Raw genomic sequence first — 24,176 nt, 5'->3', positions numbered from 1 at the left:
AAAACACAGGTAAAGAGCAAATGCCAAGAAATTACAAAATTAAAGTAACTAAAAAATTCTCATTTGATACCTCAAGTTTACTGCAATCAAAATTTGGTTTTAATCACTAAAACTCTAATTATCTGAAAGATAATTTGATAAAATACTTGCCTGTTACTTATCAACCATAGGAATCAATCAATGAATTCATAAAACTCTCTGAAGAGTAAAAAGGAAGTAAAATTTCTGCCTGTATGGAAAGGTTGGTATTAGTGATCTGCTTACTCAGGACACGCAACTTTAGCTGAATGGATCCAATTTCTTAGACTGTATGAGTCACTCAGGACAGCAGCATTATGTCACAAAGTATGAAAGAAAGAAATTTAGCATATTACAGTTTTTCACTTTCCTATTCATGAATGAGGGAAATATCATTACGATTCTACATGATACAAAGTAACTTACAGAATACAGAGGTTTTGATGAACAATTTTATTGAAAGCACTAAAAACAATAAATAAATAAATAAATAAATTACTTTTTGAACTACAATAGAGAGTTGGCATACATTACACAGAACAACAATTCTCAAAAGATAGTGCTAGTCACTTTTGCTTAGACTCGAGTCTAGCACTGTTGCTCTCTGCCACTCCCAAATTATACAGAATTACTCTGAGGTCTACGCAGAAGTGATGGTGATCAGGATGTGTTGTCCTGAGAAGTTCTTTGATCACTTCGGGAAGCGCAAACGATTCAAACATCTTCTTATTGCTTCTGCAAAAGATTTAACATAGAATAATTGACATAAGATAATTGACAAGTTTCAACTTAACAGTAAAGATTTTACAGATCTATTATCTATCAGTTAAAAAAAAATTATATTGGGAGCTTCACATAACTCTGTCTCTAAGCAGAAAATTATCAATGCATTGTAAGAAAAATCTTGACAAAAATCATCAAGAACTATGCTTTCTCTTGACTAAATGGTATTTACATGTAGTACAGTGGAAGATCAAGGAAAACCTGTAAAAAGGTTTCCCCAATTAGAAGCAAGATTTCAGAAACAGGACACGTACAGAAAATCCACAATAACATCAAGGCAAATATAGTAATGAACTACTACAAAACCAAGGGTAAAAAATTTACTTTAAAGAATATATCAAAGTTCATTTTTTAAGATTCATGGCACTACCTGTGAGGTTGTCTTTTAATTAAAAAATTTAAAAATCTGGATTTCTGAGTACACTTTTAGTTTATTTCCAATGAAAAATATGATTTAAATTAGAGTATTTTACAGGAAAACTTTTTTTCCCCCCGAGTTCAATTTTGTTCCTAAGAAAAATCAAACTAAACCCTCAGTTTTGCAAATAACTAACTCTAATGTAAGCTACGGTTTAGTGTAAATACCTGCTTTTGTAAATGAAACAATCCCATTAAATAATGCACATCAATGGAACTCAGCAGCATTCTACCACTGACATGTTGAAGATCTTTGTTACAATAAATTAGTAACCAACAAGCAACGGAAACCTATTTTGTAAAGGTTAACATTCCCCCAAAGTCTTATATGGCTCAAGACCTTAAACTCTGGTTTTTTTTGATAGAGATGAAAATTGACAAAACTTAAATTTAAGTCACATACAAAACAATTTTCAGAGGACATTTTTACCAAGTAACTCGGTAAAACTGAAGGTCGGGGGGAAGAAAAGAAGGGTTTTCTTCTAAGCATTCTTGTCATCTAAATAAGGAATATATGTTCTTTAGGCTAGTTATTTTTTAGTTCATATTCTGAACTACACAGATTTATAGGCAAATTGAGAGACTCATCTTACATATCTGTGACAAACATTTTAAACATAATTGCTAACAATGAAAGTCCAGTATTATTTGTATTGGAGCAAATGAACGTCAAAACAGAGATGAGCTTTTTAAAAAAAGAGAAATGTCCCCAAGTTCAGTGATCTAATGGTAATTAACAGAAAAACAGTAATAAAGGATTACTTTATTTCGGAGAGTTTCCGTAGCATAAAACAAATCTTTTTCAAAAAGCACATGTCTAGTCCGGGATTCTGAAGCAATTCAGAACAAGCACGGAAAACGGATTCAGTACTGCAGTATTCCAGGAAAAGCTGTAAGCAATCTGTAAAAGAAAATAATTAAAAAGTTTCATCACAGAACTTGGTGCAGGGAAAAATAAATCATTGATTTATAGCTTTTGAGGGCTTTATATGCCTCATGTTGTGCAACCATGAGAACAATGTAATAACTGGGTATATTCCAGGCATGTGACGCAAAAATCAGGTAAAACTAAGAACTAAAAACCACCCAAGTTCCTAAGAGTTCTGATGTCACCAGCACTTGTGGTATTAAAACAAGGCCTATTCCCCTAAAAACAAAGGAAAATAGGACACTGAACAATTTTAAACTCAAATTAAAAAATCTTATCTTCAACATGTTTATTCAATGTTAGTTGATCATGATCCTTTTCTTATGATTACATGAGGAGAACACTAAGCTATGCTAAAAAGACTCAAAAGGAAATATTTTAAGCTGCTGCAAAATGATGTACAGAAATAGTACCTGTAGACACTGATGTGATACTAGACAGCCTTTCATTATCAAAATACTGTCACTGTGCTGTTTCAAGACAGGCAGAATAGTAATTGAGAGGTCAGAGTTGGATAAGAACACCTGAATATCGAAACAATTCCTGTAAAATGCTGGATAATTTTTTAACATGGCCATATTGTATAATCTTTTCCATTTATCCTGCTCTCCAAAACTCAGTCAATTTAGAATAAAGTAAAATCTGTTCCCTTGTGTTGTTTCACTCTTGATTCTAATAGTACAGACTGATTTATAGCAACACCATAAAGAACATAAGTAATGATTTAATAGGTAACAGAACTGAACAAATTTGTTAGGAATCCAACAAAAGTCACTATTCACTGCGCTCTGCCCTTAGTGTATAAACACACTTGGTATGCCCCAGGATAAGTTACTTAGAATATGCCATTAAATTAATAGTTATTGTAATATTATTCTACTTTTACTGTAGAAGGAGGTCCTACAATTTATTCCTATAAATATCCACAAAATGCCTTAAATTCCTTTTTGTAGGTGTAAACAAATACCATATTCAGCTTACCTGGGCATTTTTTTGCTGGCTTGTTCTTACTGGTCTTAAAAATACTGTATTATTTTATTATTAAAAATTCTGGTCTTAAGGTATCTTAAAAATACTTTATTAATATATATATACACACATATACACACAGATACACTGTAAGAATGTTTTAACTGTGAGGTTTATAAAACAATATAAAAAATATGCTGAGGGATTTTTACTATAAAACAGAAGAGCCAAGGTGGAAATAATATCTCAAGTCTCACAAAGTTCAATTACGTGAAAGCAAACTGATAAAGACATGCATTTAAAGAGATTTTTCATACATCGTTTATATATTCATTTCAAATAAGCTTTTGCAGAATATATTTTAAATCATCAAAAATGTACAAAGTAAGCATATAATTTAAATGCCTGTCTATCTGATGAACTGGAAGAATAAAAACTGTATATTTTTAAATATTTTTGTTTCATCTCTGCACAGATTTTGTTTTTATTAACTACTGTAGAAAAACTAAATTGGAATCTATCCTGTCAGGATTTGACACAATTTTAAATAATCTGCAAAAGCCTCCCATTGTAACCATAAAAAAATGCAGCATTTTGTAGCTACATTAACTTAACTTGATTGGTAGACTGCAATGAACAATGACCAATTTATCACTGTTGACAGAATTCATCTGAAATTTACCCTCAAAGTAATCAGTCACTCACAGCATCAAATCTCACCAGCTATAGTTATTCAGAAAATTCTGTTTTATAGCTAAAGCTCTGTCACCTCAGAAAATGAAGACTGTCAGGAACACCAGCTTGAAGTTCATGTTTTCACAAATTAACCATTACAGTTTTGCTTCATTTCTAATTGCATGTGGATCTGCCAGGAGACTGGACCAACCCAACCGAGTGATGGAAAGTTAGCTCATGGAAAAGTTACATAAGGACCACAGAAACAGAAAACACTTGAAAGAAACAGTAACAACACTGAACAGCTTCCTAATGAGCTGTTGTCTCTAACACAGTCACCTGCAAGATTGGAACCATTTGCTGAGTTTAACTCATTCTCTTGTCATCAACAGCTGGGCCTGGTAAGAGCCAGTGGTTACGGCACAACAGAGGGCAGGCAAGATAACAGTCAGCGCAAGGCCCCTCGAGTGTGGATGCCTTCGTGGGTGACCCCGAGTTAAGAGACCCCAAGGACAGCTTCAGCCCATCACCCAATACGCGTTGACCTCAGGATGGTATGAATTGCTCTTCAGCTTCCTAGATGTGCAAGACCTTCACGCAGCTGTGACACGGGATGTACGGGAGACCAGCGCCATTCTCAAATGACAATCACACACACACAAAAAAAAAAGCAATAAAAAAGGTTAAAAATAGAACAGGATTCCTTATGTCACAGAAGTCAGTTGGACTGAACAGAAGTTTACAAGGAACAGAAAAGACCAGAACAAAAACCTACACCTTGGAGGCCAGGAACTACCTTTATAACAAGACAGATTGTATGAAAAGTTGTTCTTTTTTAACAAGGTCTAACAACCCCTCACCCCCCCATAAAAGCAGAAGGTCTGCCAGCCACAGAAGTAAAAATATCAAAAAATAACTAGTAAGGCCCGCACAAGAAAGATGGGACAGAAGATAAAGGCATTTTAGTCTTTTGGGTGCACACCTTGGCTAGTTTGCTGGTTTGCAGGAAATCTATCTTGATGGAAAGGACAAGGAAGGACAAGCCCCAAACCTGTAATTCCAAAAGAGCCCTTTAGGCAGGGACACCACAGCAGACCTCAGGAATCTGAAAGAAACGTTAGCTGGATTTTATGACAAGGAAAGTTAGACAGTTGTTGCTAACAAGTTGGGAAGTGGCACTTTGTGAAGAGGGAACAGCCAATGTAATACACGTATGTAGGACATGTACAAAAAAAACCAAACCAATCTGAACATATTCATGCCCTTCAATAAAACTCCCAAGACATTTTCAGAAACTAAAGACAGAAGTGTGCTATAGGTTTATGCAGCATTACATGCAATATCATTGTATTGGAGAAAATGGGGATTAGAAAAAGAACTGGAAGGTGTGTAAGGAGTTGGCTAAAAAGAAAGCAAACCATCTGGCTTTGAAAAGTGAACTTCTAGTTTTAAACGGTCTAGTTTTAAACAGCAACCAATATGGTCTGACCGTTGAAGAGTGATTCTAATGAGGCCTTAGAGAGAAAAACACCATTCCACAAATAACCTAGATAGCCTGTAAATCGCAGCTATACGCTATTCGGGGTTACTTTGTTTAGTAAACCAGGAAAAGCCTAACGACCTACTAGAATCACTAAAGGAATCACAACTCTCTCTTCCAGGTGGAAACCTAAAAGAGCTTTGTTCCAACAATTCTTCTGTCCTTGCCTGCCTTATTTCCTCTGTTCCACTCCTGCAATAACCAGCTCAGAACTAAGCACAATATTTCAAACAAGATGACAAACTCAAATAAAGTCTTAACATAATTAAACCTAACCTGAGATGCAACTCATATGATTCTGGAACATCATGTCATATAAATAAAGTCTGAACTCTTACAATACACAGGTGTTATTCAAACTGCACAAATTATACCACCTACTTCCAAAAAAAGCCCCAAGGAAAATAACCTTCTTTATAAAATTACTTCAGCTATAGCATTGGTCTCAATTTTCCTCGAATGTTACAGAGAAACATTGGCTAATAAGTACAATTGTTCTATGAGTCAAATTAAGAAAAAAAGTATTAAAATTTGGTTTTGTTCAACTGAACAGTGTTTGAGGTGCATTCAAAGTTTATCAAAGCATTAAATCTACTTTCTGTGACAATGTTATCAGATCAGGTTTTGTTATCACACCCATCTTCGGGCAGGTTCATAGCTTAAAGATCACTCAAGAATTAATTATTCCTCCACCTCTGCCTGCTGATTCCTCTCTTCCTTGTAAAAAAGAACTAGCAGAAGAAAGTAACAATCAGAAAAGTAGAAGATATTGCATATGAACACGTAACCTGAGCTGGAAAGTACCAAAGAACATACAATAACAAACTGACAGAAAGAGAAAGAAAGTACCAAACAATGTTATCTTTCAGACCTCCACCATTTCCAATTGAAACAATGGTGTCGGGACTCTCCCCTGACAGGATTCTGGATGTGAAACACCTGAACCAAAATGGGGATGGGGTACATAAAAAGCTGTGTGCCAGTAAAGATGAAGAGCAAATAAGATTATTAATTCTAATTTGCCATTAAGATACTGCATATTGACAGGAAACAGATGATACCAATACCTCAACTGTTACATTTGACGTTATGTTTTCAGTAACTGGATGCCTTATTAGCATTGTTGACGTGTGAACTAGCAAGGGAAACTTGGACACCCACTGGATCAGAAATACTACGAAGCCAAAAGGAATGATACTGCTCTAAAATCTGAAAAAATGAGTACTGAAACCAAGTCGGTCAATGGGCTTAAGCAATACTGCAGAATCTCTTATTATAATTTCTATCAAAGCACAGAAATGTCCATCTTAGGCCAATAGGTGCTTTCTTCTCATGCAGCTTAAGTAATTTCCCTCAATATATGAGGGAGTCTAGGCCTTATGTCTGGAATATGAGGACGAGAATTTTTTTTTTTTTTTTCAGGAAAAAACCTACAAGAGGGCTTCAGATAGGTCTGAAATGTATAGAACCATTAGCATATATTGCTTACTGTAACAACAGGTACATGCAGTTACAGGAAGAGGCAGTGCAAAGCATTTGGTATTTCACATCTGACTCATCTTGCAGCCTGGACAATTAAAATTTGAATCCATAAAAATACTTCACAAAAAAATAAATTAAAAAATTAAGTTATGAAAAAGAACATCTGAAAAAAATCAGTGCTTTTTTTTTCTTACTCAGTTTCTAATCACGTAAGCTGTAACGGTAATATGTTTAAACAAAAATACTGGAATAATCATATAGACTCAGAAGATTATTCCAGCAAATCGAAAGAATGCTTAGGGATTGCATATCATAGAGAAAAAATATAGACTTCGACTCCTGTTGGTCAGAGGCTGTTTCGTTGGGTAACACGTTTCCATATTTTAGTACAAGATCAGCTACTTATGACTTCATATTTAAGGCTGCATAACAATAAAGTTTTAAAATTGTGCATAAAGTCCTGTTTTAGTCTAACACAGAGAGACCTCTGAATATTCACAGCCACCTTCCAGTTTGCTTTTAATAACTTGTTCATAAGAAACATACAAAGGTATGAAATTATGATTACCTGTCAACAATACTACTTGTCATCATTAACAATTTCTTGGAAAACATTAACTATATATTGGAAAAGAACAGAATCTGACTATAGCATGTATATAGGCAATTCCTTATACCAAAGAGAAAGGCTCTGCATAAGGCTTTATATCCAGTTGCTGAAAAATAAATTCTCAATCATATGTTAATCCAATTAAGCATTAGTCCTCCTTCCCTGGTTTTGCATATATATCTTCTCTGAGAAGCAACATGGCAAAATGTGAACTTCTCACAATTTATCTCCATTATTCTTCTAAATCTAGGCATCTAGCATATCAAAATGACTACTGCTAGGTAACAGAACATGTACTGTTAGTGGAATTTTTCTTCAAAGTCATGTCAGATACCATCAACCCTGCTTAGGTTTTTCTCTCCCAGTTACTTTACCAATCAAAATTACGATGATTAGAAATACTTTGGTGTAAAAAAAACTAAACTAACCACACGGTCTGAAAGGAAGAAAACAACATCAGGTAAATCTTTCTGCCACTTATCTCACTACAAAATGGCTTCTAACTCAATGTTTTTCCATCCCAAGTTAAACACGCTTTCTATTTTCACCGCTATAGTACATGGTAACAAAATACCCCAAGCCAACAATATGTATTTCACAAATAGCAGCAGTCCCTTCTCCTCCCCTTTTCTGTTCTAAAAAAACAGCGAATGATTTTTATTCTAAGAAAAGTAACAAGGATTATTCCACACGACACTGGAATGGCTCACTAGTTTTGTGTTCATCCAGACTGTTATCAACTGATTCTTTGCCTGTATCACCTGGAAAAGCACTGTGAATAATGAGATTATTAACCCTTTTATAGGACCACACTACAGTACAATTCAGCAAAACATAACCATCTCTTACAGATGTGCCATTTCCAATTATTTGAAAGTGAAAAATGGCTAGGGGAGAGCTGTTCATGGGGGGGGAGGGGGGGAGATAAACTTTTTTTTTTTTTTTTATCTCCACCTGCTAACAGGATTTCATGAAATGGCTGCCCTGGCACAGTCTTACTTCAAAAGAAAAATACCCATTGGCAAAACATCAGCAAGGTAAACCAGTGCAATAAACAGAAAAGCTAAACTAAATATAATAACAAAAAAATCACACCAGTAAGAAAGCAACCAGGACAATATGTAAAGCATGGATGCTGACAGCGAGAAGAGACAGACAATTCAGAAACATACTTTATATCTCTAATGAATTTAAATGACACAAATAAATGCTAATGCTAGATTAGGTTATTTATAGAGAAGCATCACGTTATTTTTTACTTGGTATTTATACTTATCTCACCTATTTTCATCATAACTTTTTTTTTTTTTTTTTCAATTACTCACTTTTATCAGAGCTCCTGGCCATCTCAGTTAATGCATCAAGAGGACAAGAAAGGAGACATTTTCTGGATATAGTTAAGTGGCTTAGTACGACAGGCACACATTGGTATTGCAAAAATAACATCTTTCCTTCATCTGTTCTCAAGTCCACGCAAAGGGAACGAAATGCATGAGTCAGGTAATTCACTGAAAGATAACAGAAAACAGGGAATAAAAATTCTATAATCACAGTTCCATTAGATGATCACAAACACGTGAATATTTATCCTAAGAGTTACTGTTGCAAATATATACTAATAAAAAAAAGTTAGATGGCTGAAAATATTAATTTTATTTATTTATTTAAAGGCATACTCTGCCTATTTTTATTCCTTAAAAAAATTGTTGTGAGTGGAAAAAAAGACATGCTACAACTCACAAATTGAGCAAAATATATTTACAAACATAAAACCTTTCTAATATCTTCCTTAAGAGAGAAAAGGAAATCACAAGCTGCATAGTTTGGGACTATATTGGTTTCAACATCTGGGAAGCCTCTAATAAAGGAGTAAAAGGCTAATTCATCTGAATAAGTGCAATTACTTTCATGACAGCAACTATTCGCATTCCTTTCCATAAAAGGCTGTAGTTTAAGTTTCAGTGCATCTATGTTATATACGCATCCATTTTGGAGAGCACTAAATTATTCAGAGAATTTAGATTAAGTGAATCAATTCAATTTTCTTAATTTCATGATGTCAAATCTTCCTCAATATCTTGGAATAGCATTGATCATCCGGAGCACAGAAAATTAGGAGTAAGGCAAAAATTTATCACACAGCAAAAGTTTAATTGCAGTGCCATCTGCTGGATATTAGCATCTTGAAGGAAACAGGATATATATTTAAACTGAACATGCTGCTTTATCATCACTAGATCATTAGACACGTGGTCAGTGATGAAAATTCATACACAGTAAGTTTCAACATACATTTAATAGATTTTTTTTCCACGTTCTATAAGCTTGCAGTAAAAACCAACCATGAGAAGCTAAACTGATTCATTCTGATCAACAGCTTTCATCTGCTTACAGTTAATCTCTGCAATAAGTACTTTTTTTTGTATTGTAATTCATTTTCATCATTTTTATCAACCATTTCTAGAAATGTGAGTTTCAATTTCAGGGTAATCATCGTGCTTCACCAAAATATACTGACTGAAACTATATGATACTGAAATTGAAAATATACCGATTCTTCCCTCCAACAGCTGAAATACTGTACTTGCTTATTAATGGTGTCAGGATGGTCTTCCAGAATGTTTAAATCCTGTTTATTCTAAGCACTACCAGTATAAATACTGCACAGGTCAGTATTTTTGTCATCACTTCAACGAAAATTTTTTGTCTTTTCAGGCTCTGTTTGTTTTTAAAGAAACTCCTGCTGAGAAGAGATGCTACGGCATCCTGGAGATTGCACAAGTGGAGTAACTGTCATGAACTGAAGCAAAAGTCACTAAGAACTGTGATATCTCCAGACAAGTATGACCTTGTTTGCTTTGCCTGTTAACAAAATACATTACTATACTGCATCAGCATATAGTAGCATTTTTCAATGTTTTTCAATGTTGATAATGTTTATGGGTAGCCACTTGCAGTGACAGACTTGGTAGGAGAGGAGGGGAGACAGCAGAGAGGTAAGAGCTAGACAGACTATGAGCTTTACATCAAACTTGGACAAAGCAATGAAATTCTAGAACTCTCTGAAATTTGCTACTGATTTCAGTTTACTGAAGAGCAATTAGCTGTACCATTATATGCAGTGAAGATCTTGACAAACAAATCACTGCTAGAGTGATTGCTTGAGAGAATTACCAACATCTCTTTTCCCCTTCGTCACAAAAAACGTTGATCTCACTGACAACAATAACACATATTAAAATGACCACACAAATTATGACATGAATAATAGCAAGGTTCATACTTCCTTCCCTATATTATGCTTTATCAGGTGGTAAAATTCAAATAAAACATCCTTCACTAATAAAGCATTACAGATGCTACAGTATCATTGAACTGCTGCATTTTGTAAATTTGTTTTTCATCCAGGCACATTCCTGGAAATAAGATTTTTTAAAAAAAGGATAAAAATAAAAAGATGATAAAAAAAGACATCATAAAAACCAGAACTTACCTTGCTGAAACTTCGCTGTTTCAAGCAAAATTAAAGTTGACAGAAACCTCAAAGGCATAAAGGAGCTTGTAAAGAAAAGTACAGTTTTTGGTGTACTCTGTGTAGACTTTTCAGACCATGTTTGCAGGTTTCCCTGATGTTCTATGCCTTTGAAAATAACTTCTCCAAGTCTCTCCATTGTTGATGTCATGCTTGCATGCTGTTTCAAACAACGTGCACATTTAGTGTAAACATTAAAATACAAGAAAATCCTGTCTACTATGTATAGATATGTATGTTCCCCTAAGGATTAAATATTAAATAGCAAATGCCTTGACCATGTATTGCAATATAATCTGTACTACTTTGCGTTCCATAAGCAGTTGAACAACATTAGCACAGGGCCTTGTCAACACACACTTCACAAAAAGACAAGGTAGTCAGGACCCCTGATATGCTGACATTATTTAATTTGCCTCTGGTTCCAGAATAAAGTCAGTTCAAACTCAGCTTTAATCAACGCTGCCTACTACACTATACTCTTTTCTGAAGATGCCTGAAGCTAGATCCTACAAAAGCATTTACAGAATTAAGGTCTAAACATGAACCTTAAGAATACCGTACAGGTAAGACGTATTGGACTTTTCAACAAACTGTACAGAAATATTACTTCGGAATCAAACTTAATAACATGCTCATTTAGAATATTTTCTTATTAGCACTAGAACCACCAGCTTACAGTTCTATTCAGTTAGACACTGAGTAGAGAACAAAGAAATCAAAATTCCTTTGCTACTTTGCCACACATTGCCATCAATTTCAACAAATCTCATGCATAAAGTGAACAAAAATATATTTCTTTTCCTAGTTCACAAGTTTTGTAAGCACATAGGTAAAATATCATTCCTGAGATGCTAGACACTGCTGCAACAAAGATCACATATGTATGTAAAAATATGTTTACATACATGGTGCAAAATATAACAATGAATGTGAGAAAGTTAATTTGATGAGAATTATTTTTTCATTTGCTATGTATCTGTGGTAGGAATTTATGCTTTGCAAAGAGAGCAAAGTTTCTTTTATATATAATCCCTGAAAACATCTACTTTTCATACTCATTTATAATACAAAATATCACTCGGGAACTTACCTTATTACCAGTGTTTATCTGCCTTAGAGACCAGTAGATAAATTGAATGACAGGCATATATAGTTTAGGATCCACAAATGGCATCCACTGGAGCTGTCCAGTGACCACATGCAAAAGCTGTAAAAATACAGAATGGCAAAGTTATATGCAGTATATGAACTTACAGTATAAGCTAACCACAAGTAAAAAGCAAACAAAGAAAAACAAAACAAAACAACACTAAAGTAAAATAAACTTATTCCCAGAGTTTAACAGACTACATGTGCAAATACTCACTGTGCAGACCTGGTACAGGTAACAGAATTATATACATATACTGAATTTACATTTTACACAGGTTTACACAAAAAGTGGAAAGACATTGTGTGAGCTCAGACTCTGAAGTCTAATACCAATGGCTACAAATTTTAAATATAATGAAAAAAACACTGTAAAAGCAGATTTCCTGAACACCTCACTGATTTCCAAGCCTTGGTATCCCAAGAAAGACGGTGTTAAAAGAATTGCATGGTATCATCTTTTATAAGACATAAATTGAACTTTTAATACCTAATATCAGCACTAAAATACTTTAAATTAGATGTGTATATCTCCTTAGAAAAAAGGAATTACATACAGTATTACAGATAAAACACAAGACAAATTATCAGCTGATAAAAATGACTTAAAAGAGAAAGACAGGTGGAATCTAAAGTTCAGACTGAACAGTACACATTTCCTTAAAAATGATCTGTATGTTCCACGAATGACAAATTATCTCTTACATCTCACTGTTGGAATTAATACTGATGGACTGTCATTTTCTTTTAATTAATGTATTCAAAGCGCGTATAAAACAGGCTGACCTGTTACACTCTCAAAAATAATAAAAAGAATCTTAACATTTTAGCCTCAACAAATTCAAATGCCTTTACCTTCATACAATTTTCTGGAGTGCAGTTTTCTTTAGCACACTGAGGTTTATCATTGCCCTCTCTCTCTCCTTGTATTTCTATTTTGCTAAGGTGTTCGTTTGAGATCCAGTCCATAAGAATAGTTAAGAGGTCGTAAACTTTTGAATTCAGTAGTACCTGTAATACATCCACAACATCAGTTATTTCAGCTTTCAAGTTTATGATTTTCTAAACCACAACACCAATAGACTAAAATATATGAGTACATTAGTAATACGCAAATGCTTTATTATGTGCTTAGACAAATGTTTATGAAAGGCTTGGGAAGAATTGGGAAGAGATTTTCACATACAAAATCAATCTATTTTATAATTCTAACGAAATGCTTTAAAAAGGAAAAAGCAAATCTTTAATGATCTGTGCATGTGGAAATCCTCATTTTGATACATGTGATACACTCCTTTGCTTTATTTCATACAATCTACTTATGCTAAATTTTAACTGTGTAAGTAGCACCGTTAGAAGAATAAAGACTTCATGACATTGTCATTCTGTCCCTCTACTACAACTGTACAGAAAAACTCTGTGAAAGGTATCCAGAGGTTCCTGAAGACAGGCTGCACAAACAGCTCTTTAAAACCTTCACAGGTCTTCTTGTATCTACCTTCAGACAACTGTTCTTCTCTTCACTCAGAATTATAACTACTGATGCTGCTCATATATCACTTGCGACTAAAGTACGCTAAAACCTACGTACACAGAGAAATATGTTGGCTATATAGAGACAGTACAGTTTTAAGGCATCTGATATAGATCAAGTAGAATGGCGTGAATATCTCTCTTTCTCATTTCAGTTTAGCCTCTAGCGGGAGAAAGTCATTACCAGTCGGGAAATGTTGGCAGAGTACTAGCAGAGGACTTGCCACTGACTGGAATAACATGGAGACAGAAAGTATTTCATTAAGTGATGCAAGAAGGTATTTTAAGGAAAACAAGGTGATCCTTTTGGAACTATATATGAACACTGCATTTATCCTTTCCCACATTAAAGACCATTTCCCCAAAGTATAACAGCAGTACAATCATCTCTGGCTTATCAAATTAAAATTTGTTATCTGACTTCTCTAACTACATTTCAGCTGGTTTTATTCATAAAGGACAGTGTTGTACTGTAGCAGTAACCAGAATAAGTTTAAGATTTGCTCTGACACAGCAGAAGAAAACAGTTACAGTGCAGGCAGAATATAATTTTAATTCATAGTTGAGAGATAACATGAGAGGAAGAAGAAAACAGCTAAATAAGCAAAAAACATATACATACACAATATAAAATTCAAAAGACATTTTTAGCAACATACTTTATTCTTTCAGTTGACTGTTTCTCCCAATATAGTGTCTACCTATTCCTACTGTAATTAACTCACTAAAAAAAATCAATAAAAATTATTTTATTTTTCTAATTTCTAGCATTTTCTAATTTCTAGCAGATACATAACGTTCTACTGCCTAAAGTCTTTCAAACAGATCTTTCACCTTGCCCAGTCCTTACCTTATCACTTTCTGATGCTCCTGTCTCATTTTCCTCCTTAACAGGTTTAGGTTGGCACACCACTCCTCCTGAATCATTGGACTTCTGTGCCATTACCAATGCATGCTTCTGCTACAATAAAATGTAACAATTATATTTCACTTGTTAACTATAACGGAAGAAGGTACCTGGAAGAAGAAACCTTACCTGTAAATCATTTAACTGAGCTTGCATGCTTCTTGCTCGATTATCTAACTTCTTGTTCTGTTCGTTCGCGTCACTTAACTGAAAGAATCAAAAACCATTCAAATAGCTGTAGATTCAAAACTCACTTTTTGACTTAACCATCACATTGAAATCATTTGATGTGATTGCTAAAAGTTCAATTTTTTTCTTCTCAGCATGGACAGTGATAGAAACAAAATCACTGTCCACTTCCTCAACAAATCACGGGATGGCCGAGGTGGGAAGGGACCTCTGGAGACCATCTGGTCCAACCATCTTGTTTAAACAGGGCCACCCAGAGCAGGCTGCCCAGGACCACGTCCAAGCAGCTTGTGAAGATCTTCAAGGACGGGGACTCCTCAACCTCTCCAGGCAATCTCTGCCTGGATAAATAAAATAGTCGTGGCTCTTTGTTGACTTGCGGCCCAACCTTTCCGCTTACAGGGGAAGAATAAGCACAATACCTCTTTAGGGATATAGGCACTACGTATTTGATTACTTCTCATAAAGAAATGACACAAAAAACGGAGTGCATGTTTCAAGAATGGTCTAATGGCCTTGGAAATAGAGAGGGTGAAAGTTTTCTTCTCGCAAGAATGACACTGTCACTGACCATGCTCTGTGAGAAAAGAATACGAGGCAAACTATAACCTCCATTTAAATATAAGTAACGTACTCTATGGATACAACAAACATCCCGATCATCATGTAAGTCCTCTGTGAATACTTCAGTTTGCACAAAAGAGAAGGACAAAGATTTTACTGAGACTAGGAAGCAGATGATTTTCATCAGACTCAAGAGCATCAGAACTGCAATTCACTGAAGGAGCAATGGTCAAAAGAGTTTACGTAGCAATTTGCCTGTCAGCATTTAGGTCAGATTTAAGTCAAGTGAGAAGAAAACTTTAACTCTGTATTATTGTGAACCACTGTCTCAGCGTGTCTTTAAGAACAGAGAAAATATTCCTTTAATTAACACTTTCAAAAATAACTGAAGATACTGAGTAATCATGGAATTAGAAATACACATACTACTTTTTATTTAATAGAATCAGCAGAGCAATTCAGCACAGGGTGGCTTCCATTATAAAATACTTTCTCTCTATCCAATCTCAGTTTGCTTCAAAGGATATGGTTAGTCTTTCCTAAAATCACCTGTTGCTACAGGGTCAGGGGACTAACTCTAATTTCTTTAATACTGGAAAAGATCTGAGAGACTAAATTTCACGTGCTAGAAAATGAAGCAGAAAGTAATTACAACCATTCACACAATTCTTGTCTTACAGAAACAAAATCAGCAATTTTGCAAACAACTTGTTCAAACGTTTAAAATTGTTGACTGTAACTTCTAAAGCTACTAATAACAGGAAATAATTAATCTTGCCTGTTTTTTAAGGGAATCATTCTCATCCATCACAGACTTAAATGATGACTTCAGTTTACTATTTTCCTCAGCCACTCCTCTCAAGGTTTCTTTCATTTGGTTCATTTCGGTATCAGGTTGCTATAGAAATATCAAATGTTAAAGCATGATTAACAAGAGCGTATTTTAGAAATATCAAATGTTAAAGCATGATTAACAAGAGCGTATTTTAGAAATAATTCTCAACTAAGTTCCATTTTACTGTTAAAATAATAGGACAAACTTCCAAAGATCAAATTTGTAATTCTGCATGGTCCAATCTGCACATACAACCAGTAGTGAAGAAAGCAACATCCACACCACGTATTAAGAAGAAATAGAAAGAAAATGGGAGCCACGGCGTACAGCCTATGGATCTTATTTTTTTCCAGAAAATACCTAGATCTTCTCAATTGTACATTCCTCAGTTAAGTCACATGTGGGAAAGAACTGTGAATGAAAACAAATGTCAAAGCTTTTGTTTACACTTAGCTTTTCTTCTTAGCATCCATTTTAACCACAAACATGCCCAATTCTCTCTTTCTTGAATCTTTCAAATATTCTAACCATTCACTGCTGATAGTTAAGACGCTTTAGTTCACCTGTACTTAAACACCTGTCCTGCAATGTCCAGGAATGTATCCAATACTTGTTACATTTCATTGAATTGGAAAAAAAAAAACCCTTGTGAAACTCAACATAGTTATCTTTTAATATAATATTTTATAACAATTTAATAATATAATTTAATACCAGGACATACCATTAAATTATAAGCAAAAACAGACAAAAAACAGCAACAAAGGAAAACTGAAATGACAATTACTTGTAACAGTCAAAAACCTGTACGTCTTGAAAAAGAAACCAAGGAATGTGTCTTTTCTCCCCCTCACTGGAAATTTGTAATATAATTAAATATATGCCAGCAGATTCCGAAAAAAAAACACAACACTGAGGCTTTGAAGCTGAGTATAAAACAAATGTTTTCAGAAAATAACGTTCCTTTTCTCAGAAACTGTGAGAAACTTCTATGTGAAAATAGCGCTTTGTTCAGAAGTGCTGTCTTTTGCACTAACAATTCAGCCATCCACTACATTTTCTTAAGCCTCGCTCTCAGACTGTTATCATGCTGCAAAAAGGACTTTAGTGGTAAATATAGAAACGATCTCATCGACAAACAAAAATGCTACAGATAGGCTCCAAGCGGACTGCTCAACTACTTCCATTGAAAAGGCCGAACCTTTAGAGTTAACCAAGCCTAGGAAAGGCTTGCTCAGCTTGGGATGGAGCAGGAGCAAGGTGGCTTGAAACTGACCATAAACTTTCAAAACAGTCAGGGACAGCAGAATTACAAGTGAAAGGTTTTGCGAGAAAAAATTTGAATTAAGATTCTCAATTTCTCCAAACTACGTTACACAATGCTTTATAAGGCTTGCATATTCGGGGTTTGACAATAATTTCACAGTGCTTCAGGGATTTGGCAATAATTTCACAGGCCACTGGGTTGCTGTAGGTGGTGCCAGGATGTCTAAACCATCCAATTCCATTATTAAATCGGGTACCATCCATATCATAATCAACTGTATCACTTCATTCCTGCCAAATGTTTGTCTAGTCTGTTCTGAAGACCTGCAAATACTGGAAGCACCAGTCTTACTGACCTCTCTGACCCAGTGGTTGACTGCTTTTGTTTTAATCTAGTTTTTCCTCATACTTACCCTGCCACTACTTCTATCACAGACATGGAAAAAAAAAAGATTAGTTTCTTTCTCTTTGTGGCAGCCTTTTATGTAGCCAAAGATTGGCATGTTCACGTGTCCCTGCATTTGTTCATCACCCTGTACGTGTACACATGATATTTCTGTTCAAATGCAATACTGCACACTCTTGCCTCTGAAGCATTGCGCTTTTCTCAGACCTACTACCTCTTCAATTTGTCAAGATCAATTTTAATCCTAACCTTCTTTTTCAGCATGCTTGAAATTCTCCCTCGCTTGCTATTCGCTTCAAGTTTAACAAGTGTGCTCTTTCTCACCATCACACTTCTCACTGAAAACACCCAATACTGGACCCAAAAGAGACTATTCCAGAATCTACTATGTACATTCCTTCAGCTGTGAAACACTGTCTCACTACACCTTACCACCAACCTTATTTCAGCTGTCATACTTTTCTAATATGATTATGAAAACGCCACGTAAAACTGTACCAGAAACAATACAGCAAAGTCTAGACATACATATAACTAGTACTCCTCTACTAGCCATGCCTGTTACCTTGTCCTAATGGAAATCACACTGATTTGACAATTTAGGATTAACACAAGCTCGTTGCCATTTACTGCAGTGTTTTTGGCATGGCACTTCGCATGGTTTGTTCATAGCTTGCCAGGACATATATTTATTTATTTAGCTGAGAACCAACATTAAGTTGATGGCTGTGTAACTCTTTCCCATTTGAAAAGAACGGCATCAGATTTTTCTAGTTGACTCCACTTGACCTCCACAAGTTTTTACAGATAACCACTAACTGCTCCTGGCTTTTCAACACTTCTCTAACCTGTGTGACACTTTTAAAGCCACTTGTGTTTTTTCTAAAGACATCTTTAAAATCACTTTTACGGATTTGAACCATCTATCTTAACACATTCCTTCCCTATTGAAAGTTGAGGTCCTGCTCCCCTGACACCTTTCTCCCTTTTTTTCCTGTATCTACATACTCCCTCAATGGCTTGTGCATCCTCCCTCAATGGCTTAATGATCTGTGCATGTGGAAATCCTCATTTTGATACATGTGATACACTCCTTTGCTTTATTTCATACAATCTACTTATGCTAAATTTTAACTGTGTAAGTAGCACCGTTAGAAGAATAAAGACTTCATGACATTGTCATTCTGTCCCTCTACTACAACTGTACAGAAAAACTCTGTGAAAGGTATCCAGAGGTTCCTGAAGACAGGCTGCACAAACAGCTCTTTAAAACCTTCACAGGTCTTCTTGTATCTACCTTCAGACAACTGTTCTTCTCTTCACTCAGAATTATAACTACTGATGCTGCTCATATATCACTTGCGACTAAAGTACGCTAAAACCTACGTACACAGAGAAATATGTTGGCTATATAGAGACAGTACAGTTTTAAGGCATCTGATATAGATCAAGTAGAATGGCGTGAATATCTCTCTTTCTCATTTCAGTTTAGCCTCTAGCGGGAGAAAGTCATTACCAGTCGGGAAATGTTGGCAGAGTGCTAGCAGAGGACTTGCTACTGACTGGAATAACATGGAGACAGAAAGTATTTCATTAAGTGATGCAAGAAGGTATTTTAAGGAAAACAAGGTGATCCTTTTGGAACTATATATGAACACTGCATTTATTCTTTCCCACATTAAAGACCATTTCCCCAAAGTATAACAGCAGTACAATCATCTCTGGCTTATCAAATTAAAATTTGTTATCTGACTTCTCTAACTACATTTCAGCTGGTTTTATTCATAAAGGACAGTGTTGTACTGTAGCAGTAACCAGAATAAGTTTAAGATTTGCTCTGACACAGCAGAAGAAAACAGTTACAGTGCAGGCAGAATATAATATTAATTCATAGTTGAGAGATAACATGAGAGGAAGAAGAAAACAGCTAAATAAGCAAAAAACATATACATACACAATATAAAATTCAAAAGACATTTTTAGCAACATACTCTATTCTTTCAGTTGACTATCTGTGTCTCCCAATATAGTGTCTACCTATTCCTACTGTAATTAACTCACTAAAAAAATCAATAAAAATTATTTTTCTAATTTCTAGCATTTTCTAATTTCTAGCAGATACATAACGTTCTACTGCCTAAAGTCTTTCAAACAGATCTTTCACCTTGCCCAGTCCTTACCTTATCACTTTCTGATGCTCCTGTCTCATTTTTCTCCTTACGACGTTTACGTGAGCGCAACCCTTCTCCCGAATCATTGGACTTCTGTGTCATTACCAATACATGCTTCTGCTACAATAAAACGTAACAATGAATTATATTTCACTTGTTAACTATAAAGGAAGAAGGTACCTGGAAGAAGAAACCTTACCTGTAAATCATTTAACTGAGCTTGCATGCTTCTTGCTCGATCATCTAACTTCTTGTTCTGTTCGTTCGCGTCACTTAACTGAAAGAATCAAAAACCATTCAAATAGCTGTAGATTCAAAACTCACTTTTTGACTTAACCATCACATTGAAATCATTTGATGTGATTGCTAAATGATTAAAAGTTCAATTTTTTTCTTCTCAGCACGGACAGTGATAGAAACAAAATCACTGTCCACTTCCTCAACAAATCACGGGATGGCCGAGGTGGGAAGGGACCTCTGGAGACCATCTGGTCCAACCATCTTGTTTAAACAGGGCCACCCAGAGCAGGCTGCCCAGGACCACGTCCAGGCAGCTTGTGAAGATCTTCAAGGACGGGGACTCCTCAACCTCTCCAGGCAACCTCTGCCTGGATAAATAAAATAGTCGTGGCTCTTTGTTGACTTGCGGCCCAACCTTTCCGCTTACAGGGGAAGAATAAGCACAATACCTCTTTAGGGATATAGGCACTACGTATTTGATTACTTCTCATTAAGAAATGACACAAAAAATGGAGTGCATGTTTCAAGAATGGTCTAATGGCCTTGGAAATAAAGAGGGTGAAAGTTTTCTTCTCGCAAGAATGACACTGTCACTGACCATGCTCTGTGAGAAAAGAATACGAGGCAAACTATAACCTCCATTTAAATATAAGTAACGTACTCTATGGATACAACAAACATCCCGATCATCATGCAAGTCCTCTGTGAATACTTCAGTTTGCACAAAAGAGAAGGACAAAGATTTTACTGAGACTAGGAAGCAGATGATTTTCATCAGACTCAAGAGCATCAGAACTGCAATTCACTGAAGGAGCAATGGTCAAAAGAGTTTACGTAGCAATTTGCCTGTCAGCATTTAGGTCAGATTTAAGTCAAGTGAGAAGAAAACTTTAACTCTGTATTATTGTGAACCACTGTCTCAGCGTGTCCTTAAGAACAGAGAAAATATTCCTTTAATTAACACTTTCAAAAATAACTGAAGATACTGAGTAATCATGGAATTAGAAATACACATACTACTTTTTATTTAATAGAATCAGCAGAGCAATTCAGCACAGGGTGGCTTCCATTATAAAATACTTTCTCTCTATCCAATCTCAGTTTGCTTCAGAGGATATGGTTAGTCTTTCCTAAAATCACCTGTTGCTACAGGGTCAGAGGACTAACTCTAATTTCTTTAATACTGGAAAAGATCTGAGAGACTAAATTTCACGTGCTAGAAAATGAAGCAGAAAGTAATTACAACCATTCACACAATTCTTGTCTTACAGAAACAAAATCAGCAATTTTGCAAACAACTTGTTCAAACGTTTAAAATTGTTGACTGTAACTTCTAAAGCTACTAATAACAGGAAATAATTAATCTTGCCTGTTTTTTTAGGGAATCATTCTCATCCATCACAGACTTAAATGATGACTTCAGTTTACTATTTTCCTCAGCCACTCCTCTCAAGGTTTCTTTCATTCGGTTCATTTCTGCCATATATAGCTATAGAAATATCAAATGTTAAAGCATGATTAACAAGAGCGTATTTTAGAAATAATTCTCAACTAAGTTCCATTTTACTGTTAAAATAATAGGACAAACTTCCAAAGATCAAATTTGTAATTCTGCATGGTCCAATCTGCACATACAACCAGTAGTGAAGAAAGCAACATCCACACCACGTATTAAGAAGAAATAGAAAGAAAACGGGAGCCATGGTGTACAGCCTATGGATCTTATTTTTTTCCAGAAAATACCTAGATCTTCTCAATTGTACATTCCTCAGTTAAGTCACATGTGGGAAAGAACTGTGAATGAAAACAAGTGTCAAAGCTTTTGTTTACACTTAGCTTTTCTTCTTAGCATCCATTTTAACCACAAACATGCCCAATTCTCTCTTTCTTGAATCTTTCAAATATTCTAACCATTCACTGATGATAGTTAAGACGCTTTAGTTCACCTGTACTTAAACACCTTTCCTGCAATGTCCAGGAATGTATCCAATACTTGTTACATTTCATTGAATTGGAAAAAAAAAAACCTTGTGAAACTCAACATAGTTATCTTTTAATATAATATTTTATAACATAATTTAATAATATAATTTAATACCAGGACATACCATTAAATTATAAGCAAAAACAGACAAAAAACAGCAACAAAGGAAAACTGAAATGACAATTACTTGTAACAGTCAAAAACCTGTACGTCTTGAAAAAGAAACCAAGGAATGTGTCTTTTCTCCCCCTCACTGGAAATTTGTAATATAATTAAATATATGCCAGCAGATTCTGAAAAAAAAACAACACTGAGGCTTTGAAGCTGAGTATAAAACAAATGTTTTCAGAAAATAACGTTCCTTTTCTCAGAAACTGTGAGAATCTTCTATGTGAAAATAGCGCCTTGTTCAGAAGTGCTGTCTTTTGCACTAACAATTCAGCCATCCACTACATTTTCTTAAGCCTTGCTCTCAGACTGTTATCATGCTGCAAAAAGGACTTTAGTGGTAAATATAGAAACGATCTCATCGACAAACAAAAATGCTACAGATAGGCTCCAAGCGGACTGCTCAACTACTTCCATTGAAAAGGCCGAACCTTTAGAGTTAACCAAACCTAGGAAAGGCTTGCTCAGCTTGGGATGGAGCAGGAGCAAGGTGACTTGAAACTGACCATAAACTTTCAAAACAGTCAGGGACAGCAGAATTACAAGTGAAAGGTTTTGCGAGAAAAAATTTGAATTAAGATTCTCAATTTCTCCAAACAACATTACACAATGCTTTATAAGGCTTGCATAACTATAACGGAAGAAGGTACCTGTAAGGAGAAACCTTACCTTTAAATTATCTAACTGCGCTTGCATGCTTCTTGCTCGATTATCTAACTTCTTGTTCTGTTCGTTCGCGTCACTTAACTGAAAGAATCAAAAACCATTCAAATAGCTGTAGATTCAAAACTCACTTTTTGACTTAACCATCACATTGAAATCATTTGATGTGATTGCTAAAAGTTCAATTTTTTTCTTCTCAGCATGGACAGTGATAGAAACAAAATCACTGTCCACTTCCTCAACAAATCACGGGACGGCCGAGGTGGGAAGGGACCTCTGGAGACCATCTGGTCCAACCATCTTGTTTAAACGGGGCCACCCAGAGCAGGCTGCCCAGGACCACGTCCAGGCAGCTTGTGAAGATCTTCAAGGACGGGGACTCCTCAACCTCTCCAGGCAATCTCTGCCTGGATAAATAAAATAGTCGTGGCTCTTTGTTGACTTGCGGCCCAACCTTTCCGCTTACAGGGGAAGAATAAGCACAATACCTCTTTAGGGATATAGGCACTACGTATTTGATTACTCTCTCTATCCAATCTCAGTTTGCTTCAGAGGATATGGTTAGTCTTTCCTAAAATCACCTGTTGCTACAGGGTCAGAGGACTAACTCTAATTTCTTTAATACTGGAAAAGATCTGAGAGACTAAATTTCACGTGCTAGAAAATGAAGCAGAAAGTAATTACAACCATTCACACAATTCTTGTCTTACAGAAACAAAATCAGCAATTTTGCAAACAACTTGTTCAAACGTTTAAAATTGTTGACTGTAACTTCTAAAGCTACTAATAACAGGAAATAATTAATCTTGCCTGTTTTTTTAGGGAATCATTCTCCACCATCACAAAGGTAAATGATGACTTCAGTCTACTATTTTCCTGAGCCACTCCTCTCAAGGCGTCTCTCATTCGGTTCATTTCTGTCCTATAAAGCTATAGAAATATCAAATGTTAAAGCATGATTAACAAGAGTGTATTTTAGAAATAATTCTCAGCTAAGTTCCATTTTACTGTTAAAATAATAGGACAAACTTCCAATGATCAAATTTGTAATTCTGCATGGTCCAATCTGCACATACAACCAGTAGTGAAGAAAGCAACATCCACACCACGTATTAAGAAGAAATAGAAAGAAAATGGGAGCCAC

The 24,176-nt window shown here is 35.3% G+C and overlaps 1 protein-coding gene and 1 long non-coding RNA gene across 6 annotated transcripts; both read right to left on the bottom strand.

The window, feature by feature from the left end:
* Positions 1–517: 517 nt before the first annotated feature.
* LOC310892181 (coiled-coil domain-containing protein 138-like) lies at positions 518–14,620 on the bottom strand. Of its 5 annotated transcripts, XR_014577924.1 has the most exons (9): positions 14,490–14,620; positions 12,962–13,117; positions 12,048–12,164; positions 10,916–11,114; positions 8,748–8,930; positions 4,773–4,841; positions 4,130–4,426; positions 1,981–2,119; positions 518–753 (listed from the first exon to the last, which is right to left on the bottom strand). XR_014577924.1 is itself a non-coding variant. In XM_083819617.1 (7 exons), exons 1-7 carry the CDS (start codon positions 14,580–14,582, stop codon positions 4,359–4,361), a joined length of 885 nt encoding a protein of 294 aa, XP_083675743.1. In that variant the 5' UTR covers positions 14,583–14,620; the 3' UTR covers positions 2,844–4,358. The 5 variants fall into 5 exon arrangements, 3 of the variants coding, with proteins under 3 accessions (XP_083675743.1, XP_083675745.1, XP_083675744.1); XR_014577925.1 differs by lacking the exons at positions 518–753; positions 1,981–2,119 and having other exon boundaries at positions 2,844–4,426; positions 4,773–4,895; positions 14,490–14,619; XM_083819617.1 differs by lacking the exons at positions 518–753; positions 1,981–2,119 and having other exon boundaries at positions 2,844–4,426.
* An 84-nt stretch (positions 14,621–14,704) lies between these two features.
* LOC310892445 lies at positions 14,705–20,084 on the bottom strand. Its single transcript, XR_014578140.1, has 3 exons — positions 19,987–20,084; positions 16,078–16,197; positions 14,705–14,753 (listed from the first exon to the last, which is right to left on the bottom strand). It is a non-coding gene; the product is annotated as an uncharacterized lncRNA (long non-coding RNA).
* Between the last annotated feature and the right edge of the window lie 4,092 nt (positions 20,085–24,176).

This window comes from Anser anser (assembly GCF_964211835.1).
Source record: "Anser anser genome assembly, chromosome: 1".
In the NCBI taxonomy this organism is placed as follows: Eukaryota; Metazoa; Chordata; class Aves; order Anseriformes; family Anatidae; genus Anser; species Anser anser.
Note: the sequence above shows the minus strand (reverse complement) of the source record. Positions and strands in the feature narration are given on the sequence as shown.

Excerpts from the sequence above, each read along its gene's own strand:
- LOC310892181 (XM_083819617.1), bottom strand. The coding sequence starts at position 14,582 with ATGGCACAGAAGTCCAATGATTCAGGAGGAGTGGTGTGCCAACCTAAA. Across the intron at positions 4,842-8,747 it reads GGCCAGGAGCTCTGATAAAA|GTTTGGGGCTTGTCCTTCCT; the intron begins GTGAGTAATTGA and ends TTGGAATTACAG. Across the intron at positions 4,427-4,772 it reads AAACCAGCAAACTAGCCAAG|AATGGCGCTGGTCTCCCGTA; the intron begins GTGTGCACCCAA and ends TTGTCATTTGAG.